Here is a 16,410-nt window from a genome sequence, read left to right on the forward strand (position 1 = left end):
AGAATATCAACGGTAGTTTGATGGGAATAGCATTGAACCTATAAATTACTTTGGGCAGTATGACCATTTTCATGATATCAATTCTTCCTATCCATGAGGATGGATTGTTTTTCCATTTGTTTGTGTCCTCTCTTATTTCCTTAAGCAGTGGTTTGTAGTTCTTCTTGAAGAAGTCTTTCGCATCCCTTGTTAGCTGTATTTCTAGATATTTTATTCTTTTTGTAGAGATTGTGATTCAGAGTTCATTCATGATTTGGCTCTCTGCTTGTCTATTGTGGGTGTATAGGAATGCTTGCGATTTTTGCACATTGATTTTGTATCCTGAGTCTGCTGAAGTTGCTTATCAATTTAAGGGTTTTGTGGGCTGAGATGATGGGGTTTTCTGAATATAAAATCATGTTCATCTGCAAACAGAGACAATTTGACTTCCTCTCTTTCTATTTGATTATGTTTTATTTATTTCTCTTGCCTAATTGCTCTGGCCAGAACTTCCAATACTATGTCGAATAGGAGTGGTAAGAGAGGGCATCCTTGTCTTATACCAGTTTTCAGAGTGAATGCTTCGAGCTTTTTCCCATTCAATATGATATTGGCTGTTGGTTTGTCATAAATAGCTCTTATTATTTTGAGATATGTTCCATCAGCACCTAGTTTATTGAATTTTTAACATGAAGGGATATTGAATTTTATCAAAGGCCTTTTCTGCATCTATTGAGATAGTCATGTGGTTTTTGTATTGGTTCTGTTTATGTGATGGATTATGTTTATTGATTTGCGTATGTTGAATCAGCCTTGCATCCCCAAGATGAAGCCAACTTGCTTGTGGTGGATAAGTTTTTTGATATGCTGCTGGATTTGGTTGGCCAGTATTTTACTGAGGATTTTCACATCGATGTTCATCAGGGATATTGGCCTGAAATTTTCTTTTGTGTGTGTGTGTCTCTTCCCAGTTTTGGTATCAGGATGATGCTGGTTTTGTAAAATGAGTTAGGGATGAGTCCCTCCTTTTCAATTGTTTGGAATAGTTTCAGAAGGAATGATACTGGCTCCTCTTTGTACCTCTGGTAGAATTTGGCTGTGAATCTGTTTGGTCCTGGGCTTATTTTTTGGTTGGTAGGCTATTAATTACTGCCTCAGTTTCACAACTAGTTATTGATCTATTCAAGAATTCAGCTTCTTCCTGGTTTAGTCTTGGGAGGGTGTATGTGTCCAGGAATTTGTCTCTTTCTTCTAGATTTTCTAGTTTATTTGCAAAGAGATGTTTATAGTATTTCCGATGGTAGTTTGTATTTCTGTGGGGTCAGTGGTGATATCCCCTTTATCATTTTTTCATTGTGTTTATTTGATTCTTCTCTCTTTTCTTCTTTATTAGTCTAGCTATCTATTTTTTCAAAAAACCAGCTCGTGGATTCATTTATTTTTTGTGGAGTGTTTGTTGTGTCTCTATCTCCTTCAATTCTGCTCTGATCTTAGTTATTTCTTGTCTTCCGCTAGCTTTTGGATTAGTTTGTCCTTGCCTCTCTGGCTCTTTTTTTTTTTTTTTTTTAAGTGGAATCTTGCTCTGTAGCCCAGGCTGGAGTGCAGTGGCATGATCTTGGCTTACCGCAACCTCTGCCTCCTGGGTTCAAGCAATTATCCTGCCTCAGCCTCCTGAGTATCTGGGATTACATGCACCTTCCACCACGCCCGGCTAATTTTTGTATTTTTAGTTGAAACGGGGTTTCACCATATTGGTCAGGCTGGTCTCAAACTCCTGACCTCAGGTGATCCACCTGCCTCAGCCTCCCAAAGCACTGGGATTACAGGCATGAGCCACCATGCCCGCCCCTCTAGTTCTTTTAATTGTGATGTTAGGGTGTTGATTTGAGATCTTTCTAGCTTTCCAATGTGGGCATTTAGTGCTATAAATTTCCCTCTTAACACTGCTTTAGCTGTGTCCCAGAGATTCTAGTATGTTGTCTTTTTGTTCTCATTGGTTTCAAAGAACTTTTTGATTTCTGCATTAATTTCCTTATTTATCCAGGAGTCATTCAGGAGTAGATTGTTCAATTTCCATGTAGTTGCATGGTTTTGAGTGGGTTTCTTAATCGAGTTCTAATTTGATTGCACTGTTGTCTGAGAGACTGTTTGTTATGATTTCAGTTGTTTTGCATTTGCTGAGGAGTGTTATACTTCCAATTATGTGGTCGATTTTAGAATAAGTGCCATGTGGCAGTGAAAAGAATGTACATTCTGTTGATTTGGGGTGGAGAGTTCTGTAGATGTCTATTAGATCCACTTGAACCAGAGCTGAGTTCAAGTTCTGAATATCATTATTAATTTCCTGTCTGGATGATGTGTCTAATGTTGACAGTCGGGTGTTAAAGTTTCCCACTATTGTGTGGGAGTCTAAGTCTCTTTGTAGGTCTCTAAGAACTTGTTTTATGAATCTGGGTGCTCCTGTGTTGGGTGCATATATATTTAGAATAGTTAGCTCTTCTTGTTTAATTGTTCCCTTTACCATTATGTAATGCCCTTCTTTGTCTTTTTTGGTCTTTGTTGGTTTAAAGTCTGTCTTGTCAGAGACTAGGATTGCAACCCCTGCTTTTTTTTTGGCTTTCCATTTGCTTGGTAAATTGTCCTCCATCCCTTTATTTTGAGCCTATGTGTGTCTTTGCACATGAGATGGGTCTCCTGAATACAGCACATTGATGGGTCTTGACTCTTTTTTTTTTTCTTTGAGACGGAGTCTTGCTCTGTCACCCAGGCTGGAGTGCAGTGGTGCCATCTTGGCTCACTGCAAGCTCCACCTCCTGGGTTCATGCCATTCTCCTGCCTCAGCCTCCCGAGTAGCTGGGACTACAGGTGGCCACCACCATGTCCAGCTATTTTTTTGTATTTTTAGTAGAGACGGGGTTTCACCGTGTTAGCCAGGATGGTCTCATCTCCTGACCTTGTGATCCGCCCGTCTCGGCCTCCCAAAGTGCTGGGATTACAGGTGTGAGCCATCATGCCCGGCCGGGTCTTGACTCTTAATCCAATTTGCCAGTCTGTGTCTTTTAATTGGGGCATTTAGCCCATTTACATTTAAGGTTAGTATTTTTATGTGTGAATTTGGTCCTGTCATCACGATGCTGCTGGTTATTTTGCACACTAGTTGATGCAGTTTCTTCATAGTGTCATTGGTCTTTATATTTTGCTGTGTTTTTGCAGTGGCTGATACTGGTTTTTCCTTTCCATATTCAGTGCTTCTTTCAGGAGCTCTTGCAAGGGCCTTGTGGTAACAAAATCCCTCCACATTTGCTTGTCTGAAAAGAATTTTATTTCTCCTTTGCTTATGAAGCTTAGTTTGGCTGGATATGAAATTCTGGGTTGAAAATTATTTTCTTTAAGTGTTGAATATTGGCCCTCAGTCTCTTCTGGCTTGTAGAGTTTCGGCTGAGAGGTCCACTGTTAGTCTGAGGGGCTTCCCTTTGTAGGTGACCTGGCCTTTCTCTCTGGCTGCCCTTAATATTTTTTCCTTCATTTCAACCTTGGAGAATCTGATGATTATGTGTCCTGGAGTTGATCTTCTCATGGAGTATCTTAGTGGTGTCCTCTGTATTTCCTGAATTTGCATGTCGGCCTGTCTTGCTAGGTTGGGGAAGTTCTCCTGGGTAATATCCTGAAATGCGTTTTCCGGCTTGTTTCCATTCTCCCTGTCGCCTTCAGGTATTCCAATCAAATATAGGTTCAGTCTTTTTATGAAGTCACATATTTCTTGGAGGCTTTGTCCAATCCTTTTCTTTCTTTTATCTCTAGTCTTATCTGCATGCCTTATTTCAGCAAGGTAGTCTTCAAACTCTGATATTGTTTCTTTTGCTTGTTTAGCTTTTGATACTTGTGTATGTTTCACAAAGTTCTCGTGCTGTGTTTTTCAGCTTAATCAGGACATGTATGTTCCTCTCCAAACTGGTTATTCTAACTAGTAGCTCCTCTAACCTTTTATCAAGGTTCTTAACTTCTTTGTATTGGGTTAGAGCATGTTCCTTTAGCTCAGTATAGTTTTTTATTACCCATCTTCTGAAGCCTACTTCTGTCAATTTGTCCAATTCATCCTCTGTTCAGTTCTGTGCCCTTGCTGGAGCAACATTGCAATCATTTGGAAGAGAAGAGGCAGTCTGGCCTTTTGGGTTTTCAGGTTTTTTTGTTGATTCTTTCTTATCTTTGAGAGTTTGTCTAGTTTTGATCTTTGAGGCTGCTGACCCTTGGATGGGGTTTTTTGGAGGCTATTTTTGTTGTTGATGCTGTTGTTGCTTTCTGCTTGTTTTTCCTCCAATGGTCAGGTCCCTTTTCTGTAGGGCTGCTGTGTTTTGCTGGGGGTTCACCTCAGGCCCTATTCAGCTGGTTTGCTTCTGTGCCTGGAGATGTCACTCAAGGAGGCTGGAGAACAGCAAAATGGGTGTCTGCTCCTTCTGGGATCTCTGACCTTGAGGGGCACCAACCTGATACCAGTAGGATCGCTCCTGTATAGGGTGTCTGAAAACCCCTGTGGGAGGGTCTCACCCTGTTGGGTGGCCCAGGAAACAGGACCTGTTTAATGAAGCACTTTGTCCCTTGGTGGAGGGGGTGTGCCTTTCCTTGGGAGGAAACCCACTCATCTGGGCTGCCCGGATTTCTCGGAACTACCAGGAGGGAGGGGTGGCTGCAGGTTCCCCCTACGGGCTCAGGCCCAGAGAGATCCGGGTTCTGTCCCTGAGCCTGTGGCTGGAGTTGTTGGAGTTTCTGCAGGGAAGCCTTGCCCAGTGAGGAAGGATGATTCAGGGTTAGGCCTGAAGAGGCACTCTGGTTGCAGTCTGCCATAGCTGGTATGTTGGGCTGTGGGGACATGTCTTGAGACCAAGCTGTCCAGCTTTCCTGTCTCCAGCAGGGGAAAAGCGCAGCATGGGGCTATAGAGATAGATGCTGCCTTTCCCCTGCCAAGAGAGCTTAGGGTGTTAGGCAGTTGTGAGTCCCAGCTCTGGCTGTTGCCCCTCCCCCAAGGAGCTCAAATGGCTTAGACAGCAGGCAGCTGTAGCTGTGGTGCTGATCGCCCCTGCCCACCGGGAGCTCAGTAAGCTTAAGCAGATTCCAGCTGAGAGGCTGTTGAGAATCTGCACTGCTCTGGGGTTGGGACGCTAGGCCCTGGAGGTGTGGGCTTGCGAGTGGGATCTTCCGATCCACCGGTTGCGCAGTTACAAGAAAAAGCATGTTTCTCCAGCTGGGCAGCACGTTCACTTACTGCCTGTCTTGGCTCGCGGGTGGGGGCTTCCCTGCCCCTTGTGGCTTTCAGATGGGTCACCGTACCACACTGCTCTTCCTTCCTCTCCGTGGAATACGCCAGTCTCCTAGCCAGTTCTGATGAGAGAACCTGGATACCTGCTGGAAGTAATGAAATCCTCATCCCAGAGGGTCCTGAGCCCCAAGTTACTGTACCCCTCTCAGTCTGTGGTTGCTATTCTTAATTGAAGGTGGGGCATGTGGATCTCCTCCTGAGTCATAATTTTATTTATTTTATGTTATTATCTTTTTGTTTTTTTGAAAGCGTCTCACTCTGTTGTGTGGGCTGTAGTGTAGTGGCACGATCTTGGCTCACTGCGACCTCTGCTTCCCAGGTTTGTGATTCTCCTGCCGCAGCCTCCCAGGTAGCTGGGTCTACAAGCATGTGCCCCCATGCCTGGCTAATTTTTGTATTTTTAGTAGAGAAACGATTTCACCATGTTGGCCAGCTTGTCTCGAACTCCTGACTTCAAGTCATCTGCCTGCCTCGGCTTCCCAAAGTGCTGAGATTACAGGCGTGAGCCACCGTGCTCGGCCTTATTTATTTATTTATTAATTTATTCTTTCACTTTTTTGAGTATCTTACAATTTTTAATTTCATTTTGTTATAATTTTTAAATTTATGTTTTATTTCAATAGTTTTTTAGGAGCAAGTGGTGTTTGCTTCCATGAATAAGTTCTTTAGTGGTTATTTTGAGATTTTGGTGCACCCATCGTTGGAGCAGTGTACACTGTACCCAGTGTGTAGTCTTTTGTCTCTCGCCCCCATCATACCCTTTCCCCAAAATCCCCAAAGTCCATTGTATCATTCTTATGCCTCTGTGACCTCACAGCTTAGCTCCCACTTATGAGTGAGAACATAGGATGTTTGGTTTTCCATTCCTGAGTTACTTCACTAAGAGTAATAGTCTCCAATTCCATCCAGGTTGCTGCAAATGCCATTATTTTGTTCTTTTTTAGGGCTGAATAGTATTCCATTATATATATATATTTCACATTTTCTTTATTCACTTGTTAATTTATGGGAATTTGGGCTGGTTCCATATTTTTGCAGTTGCAAATTGTGCTGCTATAGACATACATATGCAAGTGTCTTTTTTGTATAATGACTTCCTCTGGGTAGATACCCAGTAGTGGGATTGCTGGATCAAGTGGTAGCTTTACTTTTAGCTCTTTAAGGAATCTCCACACTCTTTTCCATAGTGGTTGTACTAGTTTACATTCCCACTGGCAGTGTAGAAGTGCTTCCTTTTCACCACATCTTGCCAACATCTATTCTTTTTTGATTTTTTGATTATATTATGGCCTTTCTTGCAGGAGTAAGGTATTATCACGTTGTGGTTTCGATTTGCATTCCCCTGATAACTAGTGATGTTGAGCATTTTTCCATATGCTTGTTGGCCATTTGTGTATCTTCTTTTGAGAATTGTCTATTCATGTGCTTAGCCCACTTTTTGATGGGATTGCTTGTTTTTTTCTTGCTCATTTGTTTGAGTTATTTGTAGATTTTGGATATTAGTCCTTTGTTGGATATATAGTGAAGATTCTTTCCTATTCTGTGGGTTGTTAACTTTGGTGATTATGTCTTTTGCTTTGCAGAACCTTTTTAGTTTAATTTGGTTCTACTTGTAAATTTTTCTTTTTGTTGCAATTGCTTTTGAGGACTTAGTCATAAATTCTTTGCTAAGGCTGATGTCCAGAAGGGTATTTCCTTGGTTTTCTTCTAGGATTTTTATGGTTTTAGGTCTTAGATTTAAATCTTTAATCCATGTTGAGTTAATTTTTGTATATGGATATAGGCAGAGGTCCACTTTAATTATTCTGCACATGACTAGCCAATTATCCCAGCACCATTTATTGACTAGAGAGTCCTTTTTTTATTGCTTATTTTTGTTGAATTTGTTGAAGCTCAGATGGTTGTAGGTGTGTAGTTTTATTTCTGGGCTGTCTATTCTGTTCCATTAGTCTATGTGTTTGTTTTTGTACTAGTACCATGCTGTTTTGGTTACTCTAGCCTTGTAGTATAGTTTCAAGTTAGGTAATGTGATGCCTTTGGCTTTGTTCTTTTTTTGCATAGGATTGCTTTGGCTATTTGAGCTCTTTTTTGGTTCCTTATGAATTTTAGAATAGTTCTTCTAATTCTGTGAAATATCATATTGGTAGTTTGATAAGAATAGCATCAAATCTGTAGATTACTTTGGGCAGTATGGCTATTTTAACTATATTGATTCTTCCACTCCATGAGCATGAAATGTTTCACCATTTGTTTGTGTCATCAGTGATTTCTTTCAGCAGTCTTTTGTAATTTTTATTGTAGAGATCTTTTACCTCCTTGGTTAGATGTATTCCTAGGTATTTTATTTCCTGTGGCAATTATAAATGGAACTGCCTTCTTGATATGGCTCTCAGATTTAACATGATTGGTGTGTAGAAATGCTACTGAATTTGTGCATTGATTTTGTGTCCTGAAACTTTACTGAAGTCATTTATCAGTTCTAAGAGCCTTTTGGTGGAGTCTTTAGGGTTTTGTAGGTATAGGATCGTATCTTCAGCAAAGATAAATGATTTGACTTCTTCTTTTCCTATTTGGATGCCTTTTATTTCTTTCTTTTGCCCCACTATAATTTTATATCCTAAAGACAATTTGTTTTGGAAGTGTCTTTTTAATTTAGTACATTGCAGAATACCAAGGAGGAGATAAAAGGGCTCCCAGTCTCAAGAAGCTTAGTTATGCAATTATTAAGACATTCAAATTTAAAACAGTACAAAGAAAGAATAGTGAACTGAAACAAAAAGAAGACAACCTTTGGATTCAGCATTCCTAGATTTCACAGCTTCTCTATTTAGTAGCCACAATCTCTGAAAGTAACTTGACCTCTGAGCTTCAGTTTTCTTATCTATAAAATGGAAATTTTAGCAATACCAAATGGAGATAATGAGGGTTAGGAGGTAACATCTAAATCATTTATTCATATGAGAGTTTATATGATAATTAATAGCAGAATATGGGATACAAACAAATAATATTCTAGAATTGTACAGGAATGATTACTTATGCTATAGTGGTTTGACAGGATTTTCAATTTTTAGCAGAATTTTGAAAAGTGTGGAATAATGAAGGAGCTAGTCCAATTATGGAGAATAATGTGAACAAAATTTTGGAGCATTATTTATCTAATGTAATAAAAAAAGTAACCTTGTCCAAAGTAGGTTTGTTTAGGGAGCTGAGCAAGATGAGCCTGACAAAATGAAGAGAATTTGAATGCTTGGATGTCTGTCCATTTAAGGAGAAGGAAAAAACCAAGATGAGCTTTTAGGCTGTATTACGCAGGAAGACTTGGACATGATTCATGCTTAGTCCCATACATCTGTTTACTGTCTCTATATTTTTGTCTTTTCTAGAATGTCATCTAAGTAAAATCATACACTATTAGCCTCTCGAATCTGGCTTCTTTCACTTATAATTCATTTGAGATTCACTTATATGGTTGTATGTATCAGTAGTTTGTTCCTTTTTATTGCTGAGGAATATTTTATTATATGGCTGTATCACAGTGTGTTTATTTACCAGTTGCAAACATTCGGAATGTTGCCAGGTTTTGGCAATTATGAATCAACATTTGTTTAAAGGTTTTTACATGAATATTCAATCTTCTTTTCTCCTGAGTGACTGCTTAGAAATGGGATTGCTGGGTCATATGGTATGCTTATTTTTATAAGAAATGATCATACTGTTTTTCAAAGGGGCTATAATATTTTGCATTCTCTTCAGCAATGTATGAGAATTCACCCATATGTCATTTTATTTGCTTGTTTTAAAAAATGAACTTCATTTTTTAGAACAGTTTTATGTTTACAGAAAAATTGCCAAGATAGTAAAAAATTCCCATATGCCCCACACTGAGTTTCCCCTGCTGTGAACATCTTACTATTACATTATATAATTGTCACAATTCATGAAGCAACATTTATTCTAGCACTGAACCAACATTTTTCCAATATTGAGTATATTTTAATATTGAACTGACATTATTATTAACGGAAGTCCATTCTTTATTCAGATTTCCTTAGTTTTAACCTAATGTTCTTTTATTGTTCCCGGATGCCATCCAGGATCCCATATTACACTTAGTCACCATATCTCTTTAGGTTGCTCTTGGCTATGACAGTTTTTCAGACTTTCTTTGTTTTTGATGACCTTGACTGCTTTGAGGATTACAGTCAGGTATTTTGTAGAATATCCCTCCATTGGGATTTGTCTGATGTTTTTCTCATTGTTACACTGGGGTTATGGGTTTTGGGGAGGAAAACCACAGAGGTAAAGGGCTATTTTTGTGTCATAACAAGGGTACCTATTATGATTTAGGCATGATTTACCACTGTTCATGTTGACTGTGACCACTTGGCTGAGGTAGTGTGTGTCACATTCCTCCATTCTAAAGTTACCTTTTGCCTCCCCTTAACTCTGTATGTGATTTTTTAAAAATATTTTTAATTCACGAATAATAATTATATATATTTATGGGGTACATTGTGATGTGATATTTTGATATATGCATACAAAGTGGAATAATTAAATGAATCTAATTAACATATCATTACTTCACTTCTCCGTTTTTGTGGTGAGATATTTGAAATGTACTCTCTTAGCAATTTTGAAATATACAATGCATTAACTGTAGCCACTATGCTGTGCAGTAGATTGCAAAAACTTAATCCTTTTGTCTAAATGAAACTTTTTCTTTGACCAACATCTCTCCATTCACTCCTTCCCTCTATCAGTCTCCAGTTACCACAATGCTACTCTCTACCTCTATGAGTTCAACTTTTTTAGTTTCCACATATAAGTGAGACCATGAGGTGTTTGTCTTTTCGTGCCTGTGCCTGGCTTATTTTTAGCATAATGTCTTCCAAGTTTATCCATGTTGTTGAAAATGACAGAATTTTCTTTTTTTTAAAAAAAGCTGGCTGGTATTTCACTGGCATGTTTAAAAAAGTACATGTATCCATTGGTGAATGCTTAAAGTGATTCCATGTCTTGGCCATTGTGAATAACGATTCCATGAATATGGAAGTGGAGGTTTCTCTTCAACATATTGATTTTATTTCCTTTGCATGTGTACTGAGAAGGGGATTGCTGGGTCACATGGCAGTTCTATTTTTAGTTTTTTGAGGAATCTTCATACTGTTTTCCATAATGGCTGTACTGTTTTACATTCCCACCAACAGTGCACAAGAGTTACCTTTCCTTCACATTCTCATCAACCCTTATCTTTCATCTTTTTTTTTTTTTTATAATAGCCATTCTAAAAGGTATAAGGTAATATCGCATTGTGGCTTCCATTTTCATTTTCTTAATGATTAGTGATGTCGAGCATTTATTCATGAACCTGTTAGCTAATTTTAAGTCTTTTTTTTTTTTTCTTAAAATCGCTGGCTTTTACGGAATGTCTTCCAAGAGCTCATTAGAATCTATAAGATTGCAGGAATTTTGCCAACAAGGGCTGTGTAGAAACCACAAGGGCAACTTGGCCAGGGCTGCTCCCATTGCGGTGGCCAAGAACTGGCTGAGGGCACAACACTGGACTCTTGTACTCTGGGAGAAGACTGCATATTTAAGGACACAACTGCACATTTAGATCAAGCAGTGGTGATCTCAGGGCATACACGGAGCTTCATGCTGAGAACACCCAGGGGTCCTCAAGAGTCTTCCTCCTCGTCTTTAATTTCAGAAATTCTGTCTATAGATTTAAGGATTTCGGCAGCAAGATTCAGTGTCTCAGCTCCAGAAACCAGTTGCTTAATGGAAGCCTGTGCGCTGTTCATGACCACCTGGAGGTTCTGCAAGGCCACGTCGGTGTTCTGCTTCACCACTGTCAGGCTGGCGCCCTGGCCGCCCCGCAGGGCTTCATTCTCTCGCTGGAAGTTCGAGACCTGCGCCTGGAGCAAAGTGATTTCCTGTTTCACTTTCACGACATGGTTTTCTGCCTTTACAGCCCATTTGGTCATCAGCTCCAGGTTCTGCTCCACCTGCTGAGCCACCAACTCCAAGTCGTGGTAGTCGCTTTCCTCCTTGATCATTTTTGCTTCTAATTTCCGCTCAAGTGTCCTCATCATTTCTGTTTGAGCTTTAGAGAAGCTCTGAACCTCATTCAGCTTTCTTCTCAGCTTAGAATTTTCATCTTTCAGTGCTTCGTAACTTATCTGCAGCGTCCGCAGGTGCCTGTCTCCCAGAGACTCTCCATGAGCCGCAAAATCTGCGCTAGGACTCCCCGCCGGAGAGGCCGGAGACACGCGAGAATCAGTGTCACTCAACGCCCACAGGGGCAGAGACTCGGGCCCTGCCAGCTCCGACGGGGTGGAGAAAAAGGAAAGGTATGTGCTGCAGGGCGACGTGCAGGCAGGGACCCTCTCTGGGTGAGTTTGCTCGATGGCAGACGGCAGGTAGGCCCCACTCCATCCGGTGTCCTCATCCTCCTCATCCAGGAGGTCACCGGCCCCTGTCGGGTCCTTGAAAAGTGGCTGCTGATACTCCAGGCCATACCCCCCGGTTTGGGAGGGTGGGGAGTTGTGGTCAAGTCCCAGTGGTTGCCTCGACGCTTCCTTTGCATAAATTCTGCTGGCCGGGTCCTCTTTTGACAGGCCGAGGTTCTTGGTCTTCAGAAACTCTTTAAGGAGAATGGATTTGCCTCTTCAAGATCTTCAAATTTGTCATCTCCAAAATGTGTCTCGTGGGCTCCTGATGGGCTCTGCTTAGAACGTTTCCCCTTTCCATAACCAAAATCTTCGGGAATGGTGAGGCTCCGGGCTCGGGACAGCGGGGTGACGCCCGGGCGGCGCGGGTAGCCGGACATCGCCGTGGGCCAGGCGGGGCAGGACCTGCCTAGCCCGGCATCGGCGGCTCAATGGCCCCTGCTCTGCCCCTGCCGCGGCCCGTGTAGCCCGCCCCCGTCGCCCGCCGCTCGGCCGCCCCCGATCCTCCGAGCCTCTGGTAAGTCTTCTTTTGACCAATGTCTATTCAGGTCCTTTGCCCATTTTTAAAGCAAGTTATTTGTTTTTTTGCTATTGAGTTTATTTCCTCATATGTTGTGTTAGGCCATTCTTATATCACTCTAAAGAAATACCTGAGGCTAGTTAATTTGTTAAAAAAAAGAGGTTTAATTGGTTTATGGTCCTGCGGGCTGTACAGAAAGTGTGGTGTTGGCATCTCCTTCCGGTGAGGGCCTCAGGGAGCTTATAATCTTGGTGGAAGGTGATGGGAAACCAGCATGTCACATGGTGACAGTAGGAGCAAGAGAGAAGCGGGGAGGTGCCATACTCTTTTAAACAACCAGATCTTGCCTGAACTTAGAGAGAGAACTCTCTCATCACCAAGGGAATAGAACTAAGCCATTCATGAGGATCCATCCTCACGATCCAAACAACTCCCACCAGGCCCTACCTCCACTACTAGGGATTACATTTCAACATGAGATTTGGAGCAGACAAACATCCAAACCATATTATATGTTTTGGATAGTAACCCCTTATCAGATGTATGGTTTGCAAATATTTTCTCCTATGCCATGTATTGTCTCTTCACTCTGCTATTTGTTTCCTTTGCTGTGCAGGAGCTTTTTAGAGTGATGCAATCCTATTTGTCTCTTCTTGCTTTTGTTGCATATACTTTTGGTGTTATATTCAAAATATTGCCCAGGCCAATGTCATGGAGCTTTTCCCTTATGTTTTCTTTTAGTAGTTTTACTACTAAAAGAAAGTTTCAGTAGTTTAGTGAAACTACTAGGTTTCAGGTCTTAATTTGTCTTTAATCCAGTTTGAGTTGATTTTTGTATATGGTGAAAATAAGGATCCAATTTCATTCATCTGCATGTGGATATCCAATTTTCCCCACACCATTTATTGAAAAAGCTGTCCTTTCCTCATTGTCTCTTCTTGGCACCTTTATTAAAACTCAATTTTCCATAAATATTTGGGGTTATTTCTGAACTCTATCGTGTTTAACTGGTTTTGTGTCTGTTTTTATGGCAGTACCATGCTGTTTTGATTACTATAACTTTGTAATATATTTTGCAGTTAGGTACTATGATGCTTCCAGCTTTTTTCTTTTTGGTCAAGATAGGTTTGGCTAGTCAGGGTCTTTTGTGTTTCCATACAAATTTTAGGATTGTTTTTTCTATTTCTTTAAAGAATGACATTGGAATTTTGATAGGGATTACACTGAATCCATAGATTGCTTTGGATGTTATGGACATCCTAACAGTATTAATTCTTTCAATTCATAATCATGCCTTTCCATTTACTTCTGTTTTCTTCAGTTCCTTTCATCAGTGCTTTATAGTTATCAATATATAGATATTCACTTCCATGGTTAAATTTATACCTAGGTATTTTATTTTATTTTTTTGCTATTGTTAATGAGATTGTTTTATTAATTTCTTGTTCAGATAGTTTGTTGTTAGTGTTGAAATGCTACTGATTTTTGTATGTTGATTTTGTATTCTGCAAATTAACTGAATTTGTCAGTTATAATGTTTTTATTTGGTAAAGTCTTTAAGGTTTTCTATATATAAGATCATGCCATCTGTAAACAGGGACAATTTAACTACTTCCTTCCAATTTGGATGTTTTCTCATTTCTTTTTCTTGACAAATTGCACAGGCTTGGACTTCCAGTAAAATGTTGAAAAGAAGTAGTGAGATTGAGCATTCCTGTCTTGTTCTAGATCTTAGAGGAAATGCTTTCAACTTTTCACTGTTGCAAATATTAGCCGTGGACTTGTCATTTAAGGCCTTTATTGTGTTGTGGTACATTTCTTCTCTACCGAATTTGTTGAGAGTTTTTATTATGAAATGAATTTGAATTTCATCAAATTCTTTTTCTATGTCTACTGAGATGATCATATAATTTTTGTTCTTCATTCTGTTGGTAAAATCAGAAACAAAAGAGGGGACATTACAACTGATACTACAGAAATACAAAGGATCCTTTGGGAAGCCGAGGCAGGCAGATGACCTGAGGTCAGGAGTTTGAGACCAGCCTAGCCAATGTGGTGAAACCCCGTCTCTTCTGGAAACTACAAAAATTAGCTGGGTGTGGTGGCAGGCACCTGTAATCCCAGCTACTCGGGAGGCTGAGGCAGGAGAATCGCTTGAACCCAGGAGGTGGAGGTTGAAGTGAGCCAAGATTGTGTCATTGCACACCAGCCTGGGTGACAGAGCAAAACTCTGTCTCCAAAAAAAAAAAAAAAAAAAATACAAAGGGTCACAAGAAACTACCGTGAGCAATTGTACCCCAATAAATTGGATAATTTAAAAGAAATGGGTAAATTCCTAGACACATATAACCTGCCAAGACTGAATCATGAAGAAATAGAAAATCTCAACAGACCAATAATAGACAAGTAGATTCAATCAGTAAGAAAAAGTCTCCCATTAAAGAAAAGCTCGGGACTGATTGGCTTCACAGATGAATTCTACCAAACATTTAAAAAAGTACTAATGCTAATCCTTTTCAAACTCTTCCAAAAAAATTGAAGAGAAAGGAATATTTTCAAATTCATTTTATGAGGCCAGCATTACCCTGATACTAAAACTGGACACAGACACTACAAGAAAAGAAAGTTATAGGCCAATGTCCCTGATGAACATAGATGCAAAAATACTCAATAAAATACTGGCAATGTGAATTCAACAGCACATTAAAAAGATCATTCACAATGGTCAAGTGGGATTTATCCCTGGGATTCAAAGCTATTGCAACATATGCAAATCAATAAATGTGATACTCTATATGTGGTTTTGATTTCACCCCCCCTCCTTCTCAATTATTTTCTCTGTCCTATACCATAAATTTTTTTTTATATAGTCTTACCATCAGCCTTGAAACATGCTTCAGAAAAATGATCAAACTTTTTGCTTTTAAAGCTTATCGATTTGTTCTAATCCAAGAAACTTAAAAAACAACAGAATTTGGGTGATTCTGACTGAATTGATTGGGGTGGAGCACAGGCATCAGTATCTTTTAAACAGTCCTCACATTTGCCCTCCCCCTGGGTTCCCCCTTACCTGATGAAATCCTGTTTACCCTCCAGGACTCACCTGCATATCATTTCCTCAAGGACATCTTCCTGAAGACTTTGATCTAAATCAGGTGCTCTCATAGCTCCCTGTTTCCTTTCTTAGAGCATTGATCATATCTCTAATTCAGAGTTTCAAACCCGCAGCACCACTGACATTTTGGGCTGGATATAACTTTGTTCTGGTGGCCTGTCCTGTGCCATGTGGGATGTTTTGCAGCATCCCTGGACTCTGCCCACTGGATGCCAGAAGCACCTCATCCCCAGATATGGCAGCTGAAACTGTCTCCAAATATCACCAAATGACCCCAGGAGGGAACCCCTAACCCTCGCCCCATTAGAACCACTGCTCTAACACATGGTTATTTTATATGTAGTCTGTCTCTCCCCCCATACTATAAACTCCAGCAGGGTGCTTGCTTTGGCAACACATATATACCCAAATTGGAATGATACAGAGATTAGCATGGCCCCTGTGCAATGATGACACACATTTGTGCAGCATTCTATTAAAAAAAACCCACAAAACCATCAGAAGAGCTTTCCTCTCTCCTAGATTCCCAAGGACATACCCCAGTGCCTAGGCACATCCCAGATGGTGGACAAGAATTTGTTGAATAAATGAATGAATGAGATGGCTAAGCCAGGATTTCAGAGCTCTAATGAGGGTGAAGACCACAGGTGTCAATAGCAGAGAAGAAAAGGAAGGAATACATCTGAGCCACATTTAGAGAGCAGAAATTAAATTTTATGGGAACACAGTCACTTCCATTCATTTGCATATAATCTACGGCTGCTTTTTGTGCTGCAGAAGGCAGAGCTGAGTAGTTGCAACAGAGACCACATGGCTCATGAAGCTTTAAATATTTACTGTTTGACCCTTCACAAAAAGAGTTTGTAGACCCCCTTTTTAGAGATTGTGTTTAGAATATAAATCCTAAGCAAACTATTATGAAAGTAGCTAAATGATTTTGATTATTTGCAAAACAGATTTCCATTTTTAAACATTTTACCACTGCCCTATTTCTCACATAAGAGAAATTTGCATTCACAAAAAT

The 16,410-nt window shown here is 40.2% G+C and overlaps 1 protein-coding gene and 1 pseudogene across 1 annotated transcript; one reads left to right on the top strand and one right to left on the bottom strand.

Moving 5' to 3' along the window:
* Nucleotides 1-10,875: 10,875 nt before the first annotated feature.
* LOC100447712 (endosome-associated-trafficking regulator 1-like) lies at nucleotides 10,876-12,131 on the bottom strand. The gene is given in 2 exon segments (XM_063717035.1): nucleotides 10,876-11,951; nucleotides 11,954-12,131. Coding segments are annotated over 2 exon segments (1,152 nt in total). The 3' UTR covers nucleotides 10,876-10,977.
* Nucleotides 12,132-15,764: 3,633 nt separating this feature from the next.
* On the top strand, nucleotides 15,765-15,863 carry LOC112129980 (U6 spliceosomal RNA; annotated as a pseudogene).
* Nucleotides 15,864-16,410: the final 547 nt, after the last annotated feature.

Source organism: Pongo abelii, chromosome 17 (genome assembly GCF_028885655.2).
Source record: "Pongo abelii isolate AG06213 chromosome 17, NHGRI_mPonAbe1-v2.0_pri, whole genome shotgun sequence".
NCBI lineage: Eukaryota > Metazoa > Chordata > Mammalia > Primates > Hominidae > Pongo > Pongo abelii.